Genomic DNA, 21170 nt, shown 5'->3' with positions numbered 1-21170 from the left:
TGGATTAATGTTCGCGGTTTTCGCAGTGACCACTTCACCGCAAAATTAAAACCACCGCGAAAATCCTTTTCCCCGCTACCGCAAAATTAAATCCCCGCGAACTTAAATGCATTTACAGTATGTAGTAACCAGTTGCTCTTGAGAACCCTCCGAGAAGCAATGTTCTTAGGCCACATCAATTTAATTTCTTGGTTCACGGATTCGCTCGCTCCTATTTTTTTTAAAAACAAATAAAAATAAAAATTACCACTCAGCAAGTTTTCACCATTAATGAAACCATTCATCAACTTTCTGGTGTAGCAAATTGGCCTTTATATCATAAGCTCCTTTAAGTGTGGGTACAGGTGCTGTTAAGTTGTACAATAATAGTGTTTTTGTACTTTTGTCAAGCTGAAAACTTTTTTTTCTTTATGTTTCGGATTAGCCGTTACCTTTACCCCAACCATTTTACAATTTTTATTTTCATTTCGACCTTTCGCTCCATATTTTTCATGAAAAAATCCGTGAACCAAGAAATTAAATTGGTGTGGCCTTAGGGGGGACGAAAACACTGGCGGGTATGGGGGTGGGGGTGGAGGTTGGGGTCGAAAACGCTAAGGGGGGCGAAAACGCTAGTGATCACCTAGGGGCCACCTGTCTATAGTGGCCACATTTCTCCAGTCACTATAGACAGGTTTGACTGTACTACTCTACATGTATCTCACTGCACTAGGAGCAAAAGTGCTGTATTTTTTCCTTACCAAATGTAGGTGTTTCTACTAGTAGTGTTGTTGTTGTTTGAACTTTCAAATTCTAAGTAACTTTAAACTGAGTTTTCAACCCAGGAAAATGCTCTCAGTGCCAGGGTATGACCACTGACCTTCGAAAAGAAACCCTCAAACAAGGTCAATGCCCCGCACAAGCATTAGCTGTTACTTTGAGAGAATGCCCTATACTTTGAGAAACTGCGAAGTTGTTGCACTAAAAATAACTCTGTTGCAAGATTAGGCCCGATGGCTGATTGCAGATAAAGCCACAAAAAGTTAAGTTGTTGGTCCTTGGATATGAAACGACGGGGCAGTAAAATTCTTTTAAAAATTTGAGACATCTTCGTTTCGGTAAGGGGACATACATTAAAACAAGAAGCAAACTAGAAAGGCCGACATTTGCTTAAGAGCAAATACAGCATATTTCAGCCATACCCCTTCCCACGCAACATTGGACTGTTCCAAATCACCCCTGCGCAAAAATGGAACATCCTCTTAACAGTACATGAAGCGCCTGTGACCCGGATATGCATGCCTGCACGGGAGTCAAAGTCAGCGTGCACTATTGCGCAATCAGCCGGCTCACGTGGATCGGCGGCGGGCGGGGGATCGTGTTCTATGCCTCGTAGAACCCACGTTCGAACTAAGTGACTACACTGTAACAGCCGTGGTGTAAGTTTAAAAAAGTATAAGCTCCTTGTGATGTGGGTACATTTATTATTGCAATGAACTTTTTTTATTCAAGTAGGGCATACGATTTAATAATTATCAAGCAGGTGCAGGTACTGTAGGAGCGTTTGTTTTCTTCAAGCTGTAAAACTGTTAAACTGTTTTACTTTGTATGCAATCAACCATCGAGCCTATTCTTATTTTAGTTTAACAACTTCCTGCCAGACCCGGAAGATACGATTGAACCTTGTTCGAGGATTTATTTTCGTCTGTCTGGTCAGTCTGGTCATACCCTGGCGCTGAGAGTGTTTTATTGAGCTGAAACTCTGGCAGTTTAAAATTACTTACAATTTAAATGTTCAAAGTTTATGTCAAACAATAACAGCACTAGGAAATGTGGCCACTATAGACAGGTGGTCACTATAGAGAAAATGCTGATCTATTGACTAGGAGCCATACGTTACACATGATTTCAGTACACTGATCATTAATCATATAAACATTGCACAGGTAAGCCAATTGTTTAGATGTACAATTAAGTTCAAATGATTCTGAAGAGAAATATTGATGAGAAAATAATCATTCTCGCCACTGTCTAACTTATAATTACGTATCAAAACTAAACGCAGATTTTCTAACTAACGCACCTTTCGCCGACTTCATCATAGGACCGCCGGCTATCAATCAAACACGGCTGTTGATTAGACTTAGAGTTTCAAACAGTCATGTGCTGTGTGCCAGTTGACAGCGAACTTCATGCTACGTGATGTTTTACATTGCTTGGACCTTCTTTCCTACAGCGGTGCTTCTACAAAATATTTAGACTGTAACACTGAGTTTTATAGAATAGAATTTGACGCAGAGCAGCGTTTTTTGCTGGGTATTTTTTTTTAAACATGTCCGTGGGAATATCAGCGAGGCGGCGACGTAGGGATATCAGACCGTCAACAAAAGTCGCACGGCGGCTAACGGCGCAGCGAAGATACTAGCGCTATAAATAAGCGCTTCAACTAAGGATGGCAACCCGTACAATATTTTTGTATACTGTTGAGCTATGTAAAGTTTGTTGTTTATGAGGTTTTAGTTGTCTTTGAAGCTTTGACCCGAAATATTTTAAAGTCAAACTGCTGAAGAGAAGTAAGTGACTGCTACGATTATCGTAGATATGGCCCTAAAAAAACTGATAAAAGAAGCCTTCTCAATAGCCTAAAATGCAAGAGCTTCCGGGGGGGCTTTGCCCACCTGGGTCCCCCCCACAGTGGCCCTGCCCCTGGACCCCGCCAGGGACATTCGGCGGCCCCCGGACCCCTGTCCGATGTTTTGAAAAAATCCTGGCGAGAAGTCTGTACGGCCTGAGTCTTCAAGTTAACGTATTGTGTGGTCCCGCTTATGAATATTAATTAGCCTTCGCTTTCCTCTTCGCTGATTGGCTGAACCATTAATTGAATTAACTCTTCCTGCCGGCTAGACGCAGGTGCAGATGTCGGCTCTGTGGGGTGAACGTCCGAAAGGTCACGGCATGGAGAACGAAAGAAAACCAATTTCCCCTAAAAAAAGTGCTGTAATTAAGCCTTTTACAGTACTTTATGCCAAAAATTTTACTTGGATCATTTTACCAACTATATTATGCCTATCTATACCAAATGTTACTCATACCAGGGTACAGGGGTGCAAAATATACCGTTATAAGACCGTCAACAACAGTCGCACGGAGCTAACAGCGCAGCGAAAATACCATCGCTAGCGTTTCAACTTCGGATAACAAGTTATAAGTACTGTTGAACTCAGTAACGTTAAAGTTTGTTTTTAGTTGCCTTTGACGGTTTGACCTGAAACAGTGTTACGCTAAACTCCTGAAGAGAAGTTAAGTGACTGCTGCGATTATCATAGATATGCCCCTAAGAACTGATACAATATAAAGCCTTCTGAATAGTCTAAAATGCGAGAGCCTTAGGCGGGCTTTGCTCCCCCTGGCGGGAACACTGCTATATACGGGATCATGAGGCCCCGCTTATGAATATTAATTAGCCTTTGGCCTCCTCTTCGCTGATTGGCTAGGTCTTTGATTCAATTAACTCTCCGGCTGACGCGCACAGGTGTGGCTCTGTGCGGGGTCACGGAAGGTCACGTCAGGAGGCCAAAAGAAAACAAATTTCCCCTCAGAAAAGTGCCAAAATTAATCATTTTAAAGTTGTTTATGTCAAAAATTTTACTTGAATCTTGTTACCAAGTATATAATGCCTATCTATACCAAATTTCAGGTCATTTAATTGTAATACCAGGGTACAGGAGCCAAAAGTGTCCTTTTTTGGTCAAAAATTGGCCAAAAATCGCAAAAATAAGCATTTTGTTGCACTGTACACCAAAAGTGTTATTGAATTTATATGAAGGGATTATCAAGGCACATCTGTGTCAAATTTCAGCTCATTCGGTTGCAATACCGAGGTACAGGAGCCAAAAGTGTCCTTTTTTGGTCAAAAATTGGTCAAAAAATCGCAAAAATAAGCATTTTGTTGTACTGTACACCAAAAGTGTTCTTAAATTTATATGGGGGCATTATCAAGGCACATCTCTGTCAAATTTCAGCTCATTTGGTTGTAATACCAGGGTACAGGGGCCAAAAGTGTCCTTTTTTGGTCAAAAATTGGTCAAAAAATCGCAAAAATAAGCATTTTGTTGTACTGTACACCAAAACTGATATTGAATCTATATGGGGGACTTATCAAGGCACATCTGTGCCAAATTTCAGCTCATTCGGTTATAATACCAGGGTACAGGGGGCCCAAATATACAGTTTTGGTCTTAAGATGACCAAAAACCTTAATAAAATCATTTAAGAGACAGATATGGAAAAAAATGAAAAAAAACGCCCGAGGGTATTGGCCCACTCTACCCTTGTGCCAAATTTCAAGTCATTCGGTTGAGGAACAACGGAGATACCGTGTTCTGAAGATTTGACAGGAGAAAGAAACATTACGAATACAATATATTTCACCATACCTATGGTATGGCTGAAATATAAAAACAGGGCTGTCCTTTCTTATTTCAAGCCACATATCGCTAGGTATTTGTCCTTTGTGCTGATCTCCACAAACGTTCATATCAAAGAAGAAAAAGGTCATCAATAGACATTTTATTACTGAACATTTAACATTCCACACAAACCCAACATAAACGTTATGCGTTTACAAAATTGATATGTCTCGTATCTTATCATCGTCGTATTAAAATCAATATTGGGTTTGAACGCACAAAATTGACCCATCATGCTTATTGAACACTGCTCTAATTTAACTGTTTTGTTAATGAGGATCTTATTGACATTTGTATTTCGAATGTCCCACACACTTAAACACATTGTGACAATGATGTATTTTCTCAACAAAATTAAATATCCGGATGATCATGCGTATTATATACATGAATGTTAACGTTAGCAAAGAAAACATTTGTGTTGTTATGCACCATATCTACTGTGTACTTTTCTATGGCACACACATCAAGCCCCGGTCAGGAGCTCCGTTGTTTACTTAACACAGCTTAATGACAAATACAAACAAAACAAACAAATAATACATATATCACACTGTACTAGAACAGCTGCTGGCGAAGCAAAATGCACTAACATGTTTTCACACGAGACAATAACAAACACTTCATTATGTCAAAACCGCTTCGGCAGATTATGCCTGGAAGGCACGGTTCTTATAAAGTGTGAGAGAGGGAGGCCCACGTGGGGTCTCCAGTCTTGGGGCGGCCGGACATTCAAAGTTTGGTGTGTTCTTATAAACTGTGAGAGAGGGGGGCGCACTTGGGGTCTCCAATCTTGGGGCGGCCGGACAGTCAAAGTTTGGTGTGTTAATCCGTGTCCAGGGTTCTACTTCTTTTTTCCCCGGTAGGACTTTAGCTCCGGGATTCCTGCGCTTGATGACGTAGATGAGGACAGAGATCGAAAGTACCACACCCATGATGCCTCCAGCTATGGCGCCGATGTACTCCGGTTGCTGGTACCAGGTTAGCTGGGCTGGCACTGCTCCTGCAAATATAGATTCGGTCTGTTATGTAAAGAACATCAGAAACACTATGTCGCTACGATTTTTGACGTGAAATAGTTTGACTGTTAACGACAAAGGCATTTTAACAATCGCAAACGTCAAAGACACAATATAATGCATGTAACTATATTTATCCCAGTAGCCGATGGAGTTTGAAACAAACGGATTTGCCTATGACACATAGAAGGAAACATAAAACGCGCAAATGATACGATGTATGATATATGTCATATATATATCTCACACAATATATGATCGTATAGCATTTACAAATAGCGTACCAATATTGGTAGGTGACGTAACTTCCTCGTTTGAAGTGCCTGCCTGGTCTTGGGTGGTTGTCATGGGAACCTGAATGGCTGTATCAAGGCCATGGGAGGATGTATGAAGACCTTGGACGGTTGTATTGAGACCTTGAGCTGTTATATTATTGAGACCTTGGACGGTTGTATTCAAACCTTGGGTTGTTGTATTGAGACCTAGGGCGGTTGTTGTAAGCAGACTGTGGTCAATTTCCGTGGTGAACCAATCTGGCGGGAACGTGACGTTGACGGGCAGTGATTGGTTGATTGTGATAACAATGTTCACCCGGAGGTCGCAGTGCAATGGCGGCGTGCCGAGGTCTGTAGCTCGTGCAGTCAGCGACACGAAGGAAATATTGATAGAAGGCTGGTCTAGTGCGGTTGTCAAGTAGATGTTTCCTGTTGTTGGATTCACCTGAAACTCACTTGACAGGTTGCCCTTTCTATCACTGATGCTGTACCGAAGATCGCCAGCTGTTCCGATGTCGCGGTCTAGTGCAGACACAGTTGTGATGACGTCACCTGGTTTGCTGATGTCCACGTAGAGATGAACAGGACCGTCTTGTTGCTGACAGACAGGAGGTTTGTTTGCGCTTACCTGTGCAACAACGGCTCGAACTGTCGCCCTTCGCGCTTTTGGTGGATAACCGCCATCACTCGCCACAACTTCCAATGGATATGTGCCTATTTGCAAGGCGCGTTGTACCTGAATACGTCCGTTGATTTCGTCAATCACGAAGAAATCATTCGCTGACGCAAGACTAAACGTCACGTTAGAGAATGACGCAGACACGTCATGGTCGCTTGCATTAATGGCGATAACTTCGTAGCCAATAGGAGCACTCAATACAACATGCACTTCGGACTCCTCAGCTATGTTCAGTGCAGGGATGTTATCATTGTCATCTGTGATCGTCATGACAACCGTGGCTGTTCCTGTTAGTGTCGGCGCACCCCCGTCTATGGCTTCAACGATCAACTGGAACTCTTTTTCTCCGATGGCTTCAAAGTCCAGCTCCATGGTTGTGGCAATATCTGCCGTCCCGGGAACTAAGGTAAGTGCTGTAGTGTTGCTGAGCTCAACCGCCCTGTACTTCATCTCTCCCTTTATACCCGTGTCGTTGTCAGTCGCTCGTACTGTTGCCACTACCGTTCCAACTGGGGTGTTCTCTACGACTTGGATCCTGTAGATGTCTTGGGTAAAGTTGGGACGATGCAGGTTTGGCGGGGTTTCTAACTCACAACCGTCACCTTCGTACCCAGGGTAGCAGTCGCAGGTGTCAGGTGCGAGACACGTTCCCCGGCTGGAACAGTTGCTCACCGCAGAGCAGTCTGGGATGTTACACGCCTCTCCCGACCATGACGTGTTACATGTGCAGACGTCATAGTCAGTACACTCTCCGTGCTCTGAAACAAAAGTAAACCCCGGTACATAATTATTTCATCTTATATTGAATGGTCTCAAAATTGAACATAGAATTATGACAGCAACGCGTCCTTTATGAACAATTATACCGGAACGCTATGGCTAAGGTTTAGACCACAATCATACGAGGGGTGATCAATAAGTTCTCGGCCTCACTCAGAAATAATAAGCACAACTCAAATTTTGAGGCACAACTTCATAGTATGGGGCCTTTTATCAATATCCGCCAAATTTCAAATCATTGGAGTCATTACTTTACAGACATTCGCTTTTTTTTTGCAAATCAGAAGGTAAGTGGCGAGAAAAAAGTGGTGTGAATTGTGATTAGACATGTGCGGGTTGAGTTCCCCATGCCGTAAATTAACAAAAGACATTGTCAAAATGTTTGATAATGATTCTTTTCCTGTTTCAAGCAAAAAGAACTGGGTGTCTGGCTTCCAGCAGCGCAAGTTGACACACCTCAGGCCAGGTCAATTGTCCACATTCTTTTCCTTCTCCCTTAACTAACATTACTGGGTGTCGCCTGGAAAGTAATGATCACAATAATTTGAATTTTGGTACATATTTATATAAGACCTTATACTTGACATCTATGCTTCGAAATCTGAGCTGTGCTTGTTATTTCTCGGTAAAGCTGAGGACTTATTGATAACCCCACGTACATGTATAAAGTCTTATATAAATGTGTACCAAAATTCAAATTATTGTGATCATTACGTTGCAGGCGACACACAGTAACGTTCGGTAAGGGATAACGAAAAAAAAGTGGACAATTGATCTTCAGCCTGAGGTGTGCGGGTCAAATTGTCTGATCACACTTCACCCTTCTTTTTCTCGCCCCTTACCTTCGTAATTTAGAAAAAATGAATGCCGGGAAAGTAATGACTCCAAAATCTGAGTTGTGCTTGTTATTGCTGGGTGAGGCCGAGAACTTACTGATCACCCCTCGTACATTAGCTTGATCTAAATTTATTTCTACATAAATGAGTTTTACACGTACCTGAGCAGTAGTTGTTCTTCTGACAGGAGAAGTCGCTACAGTTGACGCCGCCGTACCCCTTGTCACACTCACACAGCATGGGCTCCACACACACACCGTGGCCTGAACAGTCATTCCGGCCTGAGCAGTCAGGTCTGCTGCAGTTATCCCCGTTATAACCCTGGAAGCACCTGTGTTTAAATGCAAAGCCAATGCATCGTCAACAGACAGCAGATGAAGACTAATATCATTCTGGCGACGCTTTTATTTAGGGGCTAGCTTGGGCCTGTAGAATTCATTTTGAAGCTGCTTTTATGTCATCTATTTATTTTGGAACAGAAAAGGCCTTCGCTTTAAAAAAAATATATTTCTGGCCAATTCTATCCGTACAACTGCATTTTCGACCATTCATTTCAATTACGTTCTTGATGTCTATGTAGCCATATCAATCATAAATTGTTATTCGGGGAGACTACGTGCAGAGGTGACCTGTCACTTGTTTTGTCTCGCCCTCCAGGTGATATGGAAAGTTCAATAAACAAATAAACATAAAGCTATAAAGCCATATCAATTATCTATTATAGGTTAGAATGTATCAAGTTTTAACCTTGACTCCCGACAATCTTACGTTTTGTAATGTTTAAATTGTATAAGGAGACTTGACATTGCCATGTACCTGCACATGTCAGTCCCTGACGACTCGTTTCTCACACAAATGCCGTTACTGCTGCAGTTGTTCAGCTCAGGACAGGTCTGTACGAGACTACAGTCCTTCCCGTCATACCCCGGGTAACAGCGGCACAGGTCGGGTGCGACACAGTCTCCATGGCGGGAACAGTGGTTGACCAATGGGCAATCAGGTATGGCACACGAACTTCCGGTCCAGCCCCAATCACAAGCACAGACGTCAATGTCCACGCAGAGCCCATGTCCTGTAAAGCGATACACAATTAGGATCCTGATTTCGCCAGATGTTTTATTATATATCGTTACAATGAAAACAAGCAATCAGGTTCACCCCCTCAGACGGTATAAAGTGTCCTTCTAAAAAGCGAACTAAAACTGATTATGAATAAACAAATACAAGCTAGATATCAAACAGAGAAGCTGACTTTGGATGAAGCGAATATCTGTTCCAAAAGTTACAGTCCAAAATATGCATGTTTATATGTACATAAAGTATGCATGGCGTTGTAATTGACCATAGGTTTCCTTCCCTTATGATGGTATTTCGCCCTTATGTCGAGCTTTTTTCAGTGTCTGCTAGTTACCTGTGCAGTTGTCCAGGTTCTTGCAGGAAAACTTGTCACATTTGTCTCCCGTCCAGTTCCGCTCACACAGACACCTGTCGTGATCCACACAGACACCACGGGAGGTACAGTTGTCGGTCTTGTAACAGGTCGGGATCTCACTGCAGTCCGTACCTGGAAAATATCATTCATAACACTAGTCAAGAATCATTTTGAGTATTCTGGGCTGATAACTGGTAGTGCTCTCTTGTAATGTGTACAAATTGAAATCGATAGTATAAAATTATGGCTCATAAACGTGTATGTATAAGTAATGCAATTACCTATATATCCGGGGACGCACGCGCATACGTTTGTTTTCACACACAGGCCATGCTGCTCGTCGGTACAGTTGTTAACTGCATGGCAAGTTGCTACAGTGTACATGGAGGGGAAAAAGGGAGTTAGGTGTCAAACGAAGATAATGCCTTGCCTTTTTCTGCTACTCGTGAGTTTTACGTTGTGTGTTCAAAGAAAAAGCAGTATTAAAAAACTGATTATGAAATTCGTCAGAGAATATGCCAGTACCACGCTGGGAGCAGCTTGTTCCCTCCCATCCTGGCTCGCACTGGCAGAACCCAAGCACGCACTTCCCGTGTTCTCCGGAACAGTCCGTACAGTTGCCTACGTCACAGTCCGGACCTGACCAGCCCGGCATGCACTCACAGGTGTTGTTCACACAGCGCCCTCTACCGGAGCACTGAGAAGGGCATCCTGTAACAGGCGATAACCATCATTGGTTGGGAGGCGTTTCGTCAAATTGTTGATATCAGTTTGTAACTAGCATTTATGTTGGCAATATGTAACACCCAATTCATACACATGTAATGTAGAGCACTAGCCTATATATCTACGTACCGAGTTTGAAGACTTCCTGCTGTGAGAAGGTCGTGTCGTTTGTAATGACGACATCAAAAATGCATTCTTCCAGAAGAACACCTGACAAACCGAGCTGCGTGCAGGTCTCTTCTGCTACCTGTGGACAAAAACATTACCACAATATAAGTACCCTGATCTATAATAAGATTGGCCTAAGTGACGTACCATTGAAGCTGAAAGAAAGGGTCATTCGGCTATAAAAGTCTCACCTTGCGTTGCTCCGGTGTGAGTCCGTCCAATCCAAGTGTTGGTTTGTGACTTTGGTCGGTATAAGCTTCATCCATGACGTCATCGGGGTGGAAGTTTGAAGAGTTCCAGGACCAGGAACCCAGCAGGCCGGACCCGTGATGAGTGGTGTTGATGCGCCCTACATAGAATTGGCATTTTTCGAATATGGTGATGATTTTGCAGCTTTTTTTTTTTCAAATAGAGCAACAATAACAGAAAGAGAGAGAGAGAGAGACAGAGAGAGAGACAGAGAGAGAGAGAGAGAGAGAGAGAGAGAGAGTTACAAGGAGACCAGTACATGACTCAGCGAATGAGTTAGCATCCCCATGCAGAGCTCCGTCCGGTCCTGTGAAGTCGTTGTCCTCAGCATCGTCCATAAACCCACACAGTCCCTGAGTCTTCTCCTTAAAGTCTGCTGTCGGACTGAAGATGGTGTTCAGGTACTGACGACCCATCTTGGGCGAGAACCGGATGTCAAATGCAACCGATGCACCTGGACAATGAAAAGTACAGAAGGATTTCCAGAAATAAGAGACATCATATACGATATCGTTCATTTATCGCATTGTCATTATCAACTAGAGTTCCTCGAACACACATCTTCGCCAAATAAACATTCTTTATCGAAGGTCGTTGTTTTTGAATGATTAATGTATGTAATTATGGCTATATTGGACCGGATAAGCACCAAATACAGCTTAATACGAGATGTTAATATAGCAAAGCTGGATGTAAGGTCTTTAGTTAGGCTAGGTTAGGCTAGGTCTTTAGTTTTATATAAGATTTCACTCTACAAAATGTACATTGCAGTCTTTTCGTAAAAAAAGAAATGATAAACAAACTTTGAGTGACTGGCCTATATATTAGATAATAGGTCATCTAAGGGTTACCTAAGGGTCATACGTAAGGATTGTTACGGCCCCGCCTTGGTGAATGTTTGTGTCCATCTCATGAAAATAGTAAGTAAAGTTTTGCAATCGCGAGTTAAGTCAGAGGTATTTTACACAGTCTACCTGGCCTGGCTATCACGTCAGGCTACTCAGATCCCCCCATTCATAGCCCCGCAAAGACAAAATAGCTGATTGACAGGCATAGTAATTGCTAATCTCCAAGTATTAGTATATTCATAAGCCTTACTTAGATCCTCCTCTACAACCTAGCACAAACCGAGACAAGATACGATACCACCCGCGTTCTATGACCGCACTCGTACAACCCGGAAGTATATGATATTGTCGTAATCGGTTGCACGGAAACCCCCATGCAGTGTGAAATCGAGGCCAAAATCAGGCAAAAAGAGCCAGTCACCCGATACATACAGGATTCATGTTACTTAACTATGAATCCTGGCATAGGATTCATGCTAGGTAGCAGTGTAAAGGAATCCTTTAGTCCTTCAAAGGATTCCTTTGACTAGATTCGAGCTTGAATCCTCAATCCTTCACGCACAGACTGACGGGAAGGTTTCACATAAGGCAACCCCAGAAAATGGCGGCGCCCCTAATTTACGTGGGTCCAGAGGATCGAAAGTGAAATAAGGTCATAGAAATTTCCGGAGAAGTTATATTGGCGGTTGCAACTTATTTCTCATCGAGGGAAGGTTTCAAGCTGCTGGTAGGCATGTTGGGAAGCTGCCCAAAGCGAGGCCCGCGGTTCGGTTAAAATTCGTCTGCAGGCGCTCGTCTGCGTTTGTTGTGGTTTTTTTGCATCGAACTTACGGATTGATTTTGACTGTCTCTCTGGCTCTGGGATTGCCTGAAGGTAACGTTATGCAATGTTACGTCTTCGCAAATTACTAGTATCGCAGGTTCAACTACTTCTACTTCTGCAAACGTGCAATTTTGAGATGTGTCTCCTACCTGGGGAGGGGGGCGACCTTGAGTAGTAGTCACATGGTAACGGATCGATCCCGTTAGATAATTTTGTTTCTTATATAAAAGTTAGGGCAGTTATTCTTATCAACGGCCAATGTGCCACATGCACATGTAATATGAATTGAATATGACTGTGAACTGTTGCTTTTGATGTTCCTACTGAAAAAAAACCCTGAAAAGTGAATAACTGAAAAAAGCATGTATTATTGTATCCCCTTCTCTAAGTCTTGTTCTCTTTCAAATACTGTTTTGCTGGTATCCTCATTGCTCTTTTTCTTATACTTTCTCAAATTTTAGCATGCCATTAATTCTAGTTCAAATTAAAGAGTACGTTCACCAACGTAGCGACTGGCAAAAAGTCAACGAGCTTATTACACGACGAGTTTACTAGCAATGGCACATGAGCCCATGGATGAGTCATTATATATAATATGACAATCCTCTTGTTCATCCTCCACTGTCGCCGCCACCAGAGAACAGTTCTCAGGACCAAACACAGACCCACAGAACATATGCTGCGCACAGAACAACTCGAAGTGACTGGGTGGAGAGACATTTACGACAAACTTCTCGCAACTGGCACAGAGCTCTCAGTCAGTGCTCCAACATCCTTCTTTGGTATGATTTGTAAGCAGGAACAGCCCGTGGACATCTATAGTTGTTGGGACAACAGCAACATTCTGTTTCAGCTGCTTGGAACTCAACCATGAGAATTCACTCCACCTCCCAGAAGTATGGATGGTATGTTAGGTTGCGTTTTCTCACAAATTTGTCACAGGTCAATGAGGTCATTGACTTCTAGGGTTTGTGCTGCTAAATGTAAATATACCATGCTTCATTTTCAAGACTACTGCCCACTTCTGTGTCAGGGACCCCTGCAACACTGCAATTAAGTACATGTACTGGAATAGTAGAGTAACTACTTATACAAGTACTACAGTACTGTACTACAAGACTTAGTAGTATATAGTACTCCTCTTAACTTGACAGGTCTGCATACCCGTATGGTAAAATTGATTTGATAGCATGAAAATGTGTAAATCCTACGTACCACAAAGATTAAAATTTAGCAAGTTGGAAGAGAAGTCATGCTGCCCTGAAGCTTGAAATCAGAGCCAACTAACTTTGGTCACATTTGATTTGGTGTCACTTCAAGTTCAAAGTGATACCCAGGAACCGTGTAACTAGCACGCAACAGATCTTTCAGGCAGGAGGTTAAACTTTTGTTCAGGTTCCAAACAGATCCAGAGCTGGACTGGTAAACTTTTATACCTGTACCTGATGTAACGTTTAGCTATGCAGCCCTTCTCATGACTGTTTATCACATTCAATCTCCCTCACACAAACTTCTTTCATTGAGGTCTTGAAAATCCTTGGTTGATATGGGCAAAGAAGATCTTAATCTATACCCAAAGGAAATTCTAATGTAAATTAATATTGTAATAGTTATGTGAAGTTTTCTATGTTGTCCCCAAGATATCATCATATATTCATTCTTTTTTTATATCTTTTCAGAATACTAGTACGTTTCCAACCCACATGGATCCTAAAGCCTGTCTGCGGCGCCATGACGACTATAGATGTACAACTGGATCATCACCCAGAGCCCTAGCCTTAAAGTGTATGATGATGCAGGTGTGTAATGATCTGTTCCCTGTCACTGACAAATGATAGTGCTCATGGATTCTATCTGAAAGGTCTGACCATGATGCAGTACTAGTAACTTCTAGTACCTGCATGATTCAAACTCAAAGCAGACTGTTAAACACTAGATTGATAAATATTTCCTTATCTTTTTGTTATTTTAAAAATATTTCTATCATCTTTACATGTATGTGTACAATGTCATGTATATAAAGTAGAGCAATAGGATAAGACACAAAGCAATTAGGGACACAAATGATCAGCACTAAGTCTTACATAGAAATGAAGACAGATTGTGATATAGTATTCATTTTGTCAAGCTTTATTTTGCTGGAGTCACCATGAAATTAACTCTAGAATTTTGTAACTGGTCATAGAGAGTAACATCTGTTGCTGGAGTTTAAGTCCATAGTCAGACGACAGTCAGACAGCCATCTTAAAGTTATGCAGATTTATTAATAATATGCATGGATTTGAAGTCATGTTTCCAAGCAGTGAAACTGCATTTACTGGGTAGAAAATGGTAGCACACCTAATGTTCTCGCATAGAGGAATAATCCCTTCAAATTTGCTACCATATTTACCCATGCAGACATGTGCATATTCTGTACATTTGAATTTGATGCTCATATTACATTATTGAGATATATTTATTAACATTTACAAGACTGAACAATATATTACTCAACACTTAATATTCAAAATCAACACCTCTCCAAAAGCGTGTTCAAACTTGATACATAGCACGTTTGTAAACAGTGAAAGCATGGAATGGAGGTCTATAACAGCACAGTGAAATTGTAGAAGTTAGCTCACTCTGTCACACTCCAAGATTCAGACTCTGACAGAGAGCACTGGAGAAGTCCAATTAGAGTTTGTTTTAGTATAGGTTCAATGCCAAATATTGAGCTCTTGAAAAAAACAAACAAAAAGCTCAAAACTAAACCAAACTGTAATCTCCAAGCAATCTCCTAGGAGTGTGTTTGGCTACCGGACCCAAACAAACTCCGGATCCTATGCCGGCTTCACTCCTCTGGCAGCTTTTGATACTACAACTGTATTTTATGCTACTGTAGGACCTGCTTGGAGATTAACCTGAGCTTGCAGAGATGAGCATGATTGGGATCCAGACTTTTTTCCATTCCTTTGTGGAAGCGCAAGGTGAGTGAATAGATGGACAGGTTCATCAAACTATGTGAGTCTTTAGTATCACCAGAAAAAGCTGATGCCTCTTTGCCTGTTGGAATAAAAAAAATTTGTACAAGTTACATACATCACACCAATAATTCTTTATTGGTCAGAAATTTTGGGTGCCTAAAAGCTTGAAATACTGTCTGATTCTTTTAGTTTAGGATCTGGGTGGTAAATATCAATTTTATCCACAGTTCTAGAGCTAGATTGAATTGCATTTGATTTTTTTGTGTTTAATTTGTAATACTATGTTTGCAGCAGTCTCTGATATGAAGAGATTTCTTCAATATGTCCCCCAAAATGGCATATATAAAACATTCATATGGCAGCCTGACAGGGTGGTGGAAATTGGACTGCCATTCCCACGATGAAATATTTTCTCCTGGACAGAGGAACAATATAATGGCCAATCAATTTGTTGACTTAGTCCTACAGCAGGGTAGCAGACTACCTTAGGAGAACAATGGAAAATTCCAAGCTTGTCACACCTTTTACCTGTCATGCCAGACAGCCGGCTTGGGTTGTGGTAATAGTAAGCTTGGGTTGTGGTGATAACAATAAACAGAGTGTCAAACACTGGAGTATTTGAAGAGAAAAATAGTTGTTTTTCAAATTCAACATATATACACACACACAATCATAGGTCCCTGAGGGATATAATAAGCTAAAAAGAACTAATATTGGTCCAACAGACCAGGATGATCTAGTTGTCAAACTGACTCAAAGGTGTGTATCCTTGATCTAAGCTAAATGGCTTTGTACAGGACACAATATGTGCCTGGTGACAGCATCCATTCATTCCCTCTGTTGAAAGACTTTCTTATACATGTACAGTGTGTTAATGGTTGTCTAAAATGGTAATGGAGTGTTTGATAGTGTAACATCATTTACTTGCTTTTAATTGTAATTCCTAGGAAAGAAAATGTTGTGTTCCCTGTTTCAGTCCTGAAAAGAATAGGGTCGGTAGGTAGGGATTTTCTTTTTTTCTTTAATTTTTTTAGTAAGCTGGCCATACTTCTAGTGTGACATATTACAAATGAATACAGTTAAACAAAGTAAACTGAAATTCATGAGATCTTTCAGTGTCAAAATTGAATGTTGTGCATAATACATACATTTAGCAGTTAGGACAAGCTGAATAAAAATTCTAACTGGAAACCATGTGACTCCGCCACCCACCCAAAAAAGTCTAGGGTTGGCAGGTTTTTCTAGGGTTACCTAAGGGAAACAGGAAACACAACATTTTTTTTCCCTAGGCCCAAAAGCAGCAATGATAGAGACCACCAGTGCCAATACCATTATGATAAAAGTAACACATTTTAGGCACTTGAGCCAAGAGTTGAATCAGCAGGAAAACACTTCATGCATTTCAGTTTCTATTATTACTTTTCTATTGTAACTGTGACAGGATTTTGTATTTGTAGTGTAGACGGACTGCATAATTGATTTAGGCACACCACAACACTGTCTCACATGTATGAAATACAAATTTTGAACTACATCTTCTCTGATAGTACAGTTTTGTGTACAGCTATGGCCTGTTGTTCCATGTTATCAGCATGTTATATTGGGAATGCCAACTTTTCCTTATCAGAGCAAGACCAGAACCCAGTTGGGAAGTAGGAAAATAAATTGTAATAACAATTACAGTGGTCATTATGGATTAAATCATGATTTTCTCTCTCAACAGCTGTACAACTCCTTTTAGGAGTTTCAGAAGATCTGCAACAGGCAGCTCAGGAGAGGGATGGAGTCACCTTAGACAGTGCTGTGGTGTGGACCAGTAGGGAAGGGGAAAAGGAGCAGGAAGGACAAAGAAAAAGGGAAAGAAGAATGTGCCCCCAAATCAGTTTGATTCAGATGATTACATCCCTCTTACTGAACTGATGTCCTAGGAAGAACGAGATGGCTGTACTAGTATGCATGAGAGGGCTGCAATAGCCTATATGCACATTTACTGTGACCTACAACAAAACACCTCATTTTTATTACTTACTATTACGTAGTAACCTGGCTAGTCAAAAACAAACACAATGTCTAGTTGATGAATGTTAGCAGACAGCAAAATGTGATGATTTAAAAAGAAATAAACAGAAATTTCATATTCTGAAAAAGACAATGGTGTTTATTTTGTTCAACGTGTATGCAACATGAATTTAGATGGCGTCATTAGATGTGACTACTAGTAATTCATTTACACTTAGATTCCCGTACATCAATGACAATCTGCGCTTTGAATCATTTGATATAATACTCTGCAGTGACAATAACCAGTTACATCTGGAAACAATGTTATTAAATGAAGGACATACCTATAATATTTGCTGCATTAACAGGTAGTATTTCACACAATACATAGCATAATAGTACTACTATATTGATAATAAATCTTATTCTTAATGATGACATGGCTCTAAATATGAAAATAAAGAGTAAAATGAAGGATTTCAAAAGAGTATAAAGTTTTAACTTGTATATACAGTATATACATGTAGTTGTCTACTAGTTAAAAGTCTGCCTTTACTGTTTACAATACATTATGTAAGCTGTTGTAAACTTCTCTGCCTGGATCCTTTGTTCATCAGTCATGAGTCCATCACAGGTTAGGTGAACCCTGGCACCTGTGAATACAAGAACATACTAGCTAGTAGAACAAATATTTCATGGAAGAGTTATCCATCACAACCACAAAATCTGATTGCATGTCTTTATTGAACAACTTTGAAGACAGAGAAAATAGTATTTGGGGGGATTTCAAGATCCAACGGTGAAAGAACAGTGCAGAAATTTAAGCCAGTGACACCCAGAAACTGGAGCTAAAATGGATCAGCGCAAAGCCAACAGGAAATGTCAGCAGGCCTACAGGCCATTTGTTTTCCAGTAACCGGTACAGAAAATTCAGGTCCAGGTATGGTTCAGGTCCAGAGAATCAGGTCCAGACCTGAACCTGGACCTGATTCAGTATGTGAAAACTTGTGAATGGACCATTTCGCTACAAAGAAATGCTTTGTGGAGTATTCTACACTCACTGGCATTTTAAAATCCTACAAGGCTAACTGCCTCTGTACGATTGACTACATAGAAGTTAGAACTTGGTAGAAATGACTATAGACTCTACTCTGCTTCGCCCTTGTTATTTTCTTTGACAGGTAAGCCCTAAAACATGTGAATGCCTGATCATAAAATCTGTTCATTTTCCAATAGGTCCAACATCCGATCCACCAATTTTTGTTCAGGTCCGTTTTTTCCAGATCGGTCTGATGAGAAAAAAAACGGTTTTGTACCGGTACACCGTCCTGGTACCCAGCCGTAGTATCTAGTATTTGAGTATAGCGCTACTAGTATTACAGTAGAATGGAATGTGCAATGGACTTCATCCACTCTGCAGTCATTGAGGAGGGGGCAGATATAATTGCGGTTATGGTGTTATAATTTCAGTCAAAGCGGAGGCAGGAGGTACTGCATAACAATTACCTTTTTGATGGGCAGGAGTGCCCAGTTTCTGACATGCGGTCAATGCACGTGAAAACCAGGGTACATAATATCTGTCAGTGTGATAGGGTCTCCTGCTGCATTGGTTGCATGCTTAACTGTATGCATGCTCGAGACAAAAACTAAATTAAGAAGAAAGCAGCTCTGGCTCCCATGAAGAGGGAGCTTGTATTTCACGCCAACTAATAGGGCCATTCTACAAAGTCCCGTGTCTAATATACATACCCATCTCTACACGTGCATCCTGTCTACCAACATTACAACGCTATGCAGCAGCTCTCCCTCCCAAAACAATACTCGGCAGGTGTAGCCGTCAACAAAGAAAAGCATAGCATTTTTCTTTCGCCACTCTGTCACTCTATTTTTGACGTGTTCAAAATAGAATAGGGGGTTCTACCAGGTCCTATTTGCTATGGTGTTTGATCAGGGTCGGTCCATTACATGTGTAACAGTGGGGTTCAAGCGCTGCCAAACTGACCATGCCAAAAGCTCTGAGCTGTTGGCGTGGTCAGTTTGGCAGCGCTTGAACCCCACTGTATATAATATACATGCAAAATATGCCATCTAAGAGTCACCACATCTAAATTGGTGCATATCATGGCTTAACTGGTGCCCATGGCTGCTGAGGCATGATGGAATAGAATTTTTATAATACATATATAACGTTATATATATATATATATACATAATGTATATATATATATAACTGTTATATTTTATGAGCTATCCAATTCTGTTTTGTCTTAGAGGGTAATACTAATGGCATGTAGCTGGGGGATACTTATTAGTCTAGCCAAGTCTTGATCTTTGTGACAGGGTCCTATTAAAAAGTTTGTGCCCTGCCGAGGAAGTAGCCCGCCTGCTTTGTAGCTTAGTATTGACCTAGTCCAGATTTTCCGGAAACCCTTGACATGAAACGTTTTCCGCGAGGATACAAACATGTTTGTAATTAATACACCGGCGAAGAACGTTAACGACTTTGACAGACACAGGCACTCACAGACCGTATGATTAAATCTCAGCCATACTAAATTCATCCAATACCATATAACAACTTACAGTTCAGTTCAGCAACTGATCTCTTCAAAACCTGAGGCTCTTCGTTAATATCGGAAGGTTAATTGTGAAACATTATCATGCCAAAACATAGCAGGGATTTGATTCCCATGCTTACCTTTTGATGTATCCTTGCCCTCACGCAATGATGAGAACTGCCAACAAAAACTTTCCATCGAAATTTCCATCGAAGACCTTATTTTACTTTCGATCCTCTGGACCCACGTAAATTAGGGGCGCCGCCATTTTGTGGGATTGCCTTCTGGAAACCTTCCCGTCAGTCTGTGCGTGAAGGATTGAGGATTCAAGCTCGAATCTAGTCAAAGGAATCCTTTGAAGGACTAAAGGAATCCTTTACACTGCTACCTAGCATGAATCCTATGCCAGGATTCATAGTTAAGTAACATGAATCCTGTATGTATCGGGTGAGCCAGTTTGAAGGCCAACTTTGACTCTTCAAATCTCATCCTGAAATAGTATTTGAATCATTAAGCGTACTGTATGCGATCGAACAACTCATGAGGATTACGTTGGCACCTTTGACAGCCTGATTTGGCCCACCGCGATGTTTTAATCTTTTTTTACGTGACCATGTCTTATGCCTCAAACGGGCGGGCGTGTAACACCCTGCCATGGCATGACGATTAGTTCTGCTCCACCTTTGATTTGTCTGTGCTAAGACCCGGAGACTGAGGGCAGGGGGTTAATTTGGTGTGACTGGCCCTTGTCAGGGAAAGGAGATCAGGCTTCTGCTTCTGTCTGAAGGGCTTGAATGATAAATGAAGATTAATGGTCCACACATTAGTGCTGGACTAGGGTGACAATGGTGCCAGTGTCATGTTGCACTGCACACCACTTTTGTAAGGGATGTGGTTCTCTCCATGATAAGAATCCCAAAGTAATTATATTAAGTAGATCGCAATTTACATAATTAGCATCTCATTATGTTGATAATTACCCTAAGTACCTACCTACCAAAAGCAAAGAATATCCATCAATCCCCTCTGCAGTTATCCTTTTTAAAAGTTACAAACTATAAGACCCACTGCAGTTCCAAACAAGCTGCTAGGGGGCCCAAAATTACACCATTCACTCCTAGTCCCAACAGCTATCCACCACTTAAAAATCATGAACATGGCACTTCTGGAAAATTTAGGCGCAAGCTTTGATGCTCACTTGCAGTACCAAAACAAGTCGCTAGGAGGCCCATTATCGAACTTGACCTTCCTTTCTGTGTCCCCTACCTATCAACAAAATATCATTAGCATCCATGTAGAACATCTCGAGTTATCGTGTTAACAGACAAACGCAATTCATACAAAGCCAGCTACAGCACCATA

At 41.3% G+C, this 21170-nt stretch overlaps 1 protein-coding gene across 1 annotated transcript in view; it reads right to left on the bottom strand.

Annotated features, from left to right (window-relative positions):
• Nucleotides 1-4533: 4533 nt before the first annotated feature.
• Nucleotides 4534-21170, bottom strand: part of LOC118429111 — a 17927-nt gene continuing 1290 nt past the window's right edge. Inside the window, exons 2-11 of the mRNA XM_035839491.1 lie at nucleotides 10872-11066; nucleotides 10555-10712; nucleotides 10325-10442; nucleotides 9995-10180; nucleotides 9751-9840; nucleotides 9449-9601; nucleotides 8854-9109; nucleotides 8199-8368; nucleotides 5752-7179; nucleotides 4534-5451 (exon numbers count right to left, since the gene is read on the bottom strand). Of these exons, the coding sequence (XP_035695384.1) occupies nucleotides 5099-5451; nucleotides 5752-7179; nucleotides 8199-8368; nucleotides 8854-9109; nucleotides 9449-9601; nucleotides 9751-9840; nucleotides 9995-10180; nucleotides 10325-10442; nucleotides 10555-10712; nucleotides 10872-11028 (3069 nt within the window). The 5' untranslated portion in view covers nucleotides 11029-11066 and the 3' untranslated portion in view covers nucleotides 4534-5098. The remainder of the gene's footprint in view (nucleotides 5452-5751; nucleotides 7180-8198; nucleotides 8369-8853; nucleotides 9110-9448; nucleotides 9602-9750; nucleotides 9841-9994; nucleotides 10181-10324; nucleotides 10443-10554; nucleotides 10713-10871; nucleotides 11067-21170) is intronic.

The sequence above is a fragment of the Branchiostoma floridae genome, chromosome 13 (assembly GCF_000003815.2).
Source record: "Branchiostoma floridae strain S238N-H82 chromosome 13, Bfl_VNyyK, whole genome shotgun sequence".
Taxonomy (NCBI): Eukaryota; Metazoa; Chordata; class Leptocardii; order Amphioxiformes; family Branchiostomatidae; genus Branchiostoma; species Branchiostoma floridae.
Note: the sequence above shows the minus strand (reverse complement) of the source record. Positions and strands in the feature narration are given on the sequence as shown.